This window comes from Coffea eugenioides, chromosome 5, assembly GCF_003713205.1.
Source record: "Coffea eugenioides isolate CCC68of chromosome 5, Ceug_1.0, whole genome shotgun sequence".
In the NCBI taxonomy this organism is placed as follows: Eukaryota; Viridiplantae; Streptophyta; class Magnoliopsida; order Gentianales; family Rubiaceae; genus Coffea; species Coffea eugenioides.
The window spans coordinates 48,190,151-48,190,953 of record NC_040039.1 but is presented as its reverse complement, the minus strand read 5'-3'; the positions used below and the strand labels follow the sequence as shown (position 1 = coordinate 48,190,953).

At 39.7% G+C, this 803-nt stretch overlaps 1 protein-coding gene across 1 annotated transcript in view; it reads right to left on the bottom strand.

The window, feature by feature from the left end:
* LOC113771916 (U-box domain-containing protein 33-like) overlaps window positions 1-381 on the bottom strand; it is a 12,831-nt gene extending 12,450 nt beyond the window's left edge. Inside the window, exon 1 of the mRNA XM_027316465.1 lies at window positions 327-381. Coding sequence (XP_027172266.1) covers window positions 327-381 — 55 coding nt within the window. The remainder of the gene's footprint in view (window positions 1-326) is intronic.
* Window positions 382-803: the final 422 nt, after the last annotated feature.

Below are 803 nucleotides of genomic sequence, written 5' to 3'. Positions count from 1 at the left end.
GGAGATGCTTATTTGATGCAAATTTTGAATGCTGCTACGATACATAAACAAAGTTCCAATGTAGTAGTGCTAGGGTTTCTCGAGTATTGCAGCCTTCGATTATGTTAAACAACCATCCAAGTTTGGATCATCTTTTTTCTTTTTTCAGGCTGCAACACTAGACGCACGTACGTATGGGGATGGCTTTTGAGCAGCAGCCTTAAAGCTGGGAAACAACAAAATTGGCAGGGCATTATTAGAATTTTCATGAAAAAGAGAACATTAATTATTGCTTGTCAATTTTATCATTAACTTTGTAGTAGTAGTACTTTTCACATCCCACGTACTTGTTTTTAAGTACGCCATGAACAGAAGCCTACCATGACCTCCTTGGCACTCCATTATTACTATCATCATGGTACTATTTTCATGGGCAGTTGTGTCTCTGTCGAGTGTCGACACAAGAAATTAAACCAACAAAAACCCTCGTTGAAATATTGCGAAAAGAAGTGCGAGAAATGAGAGCGGCTGAGCCGGACGAATAATTAAACCGGATTGCAATTAGTTGTAGGAGAAGGAAATGAGAAAACTTCTAGGATCGCTGGAAAATGCCAAGAAGTGTGCGAGGGCCCTGAAATAGTAGAAGCTGGAAAATGCCAAGAAGTTTGCGAGGAACCCGAAATAGTAGAAGATCAAGGGAGATTTTTTCGCCTTTTATGGTAACTCCTGTATGGCTTGAGCTTTGACAAGCTGAAAGGATGGACGGAATTAATCAGAGAGAGAGAGAGATAAAGAAAAAGAGGGCAATCTTTTCTTTCTTTCTT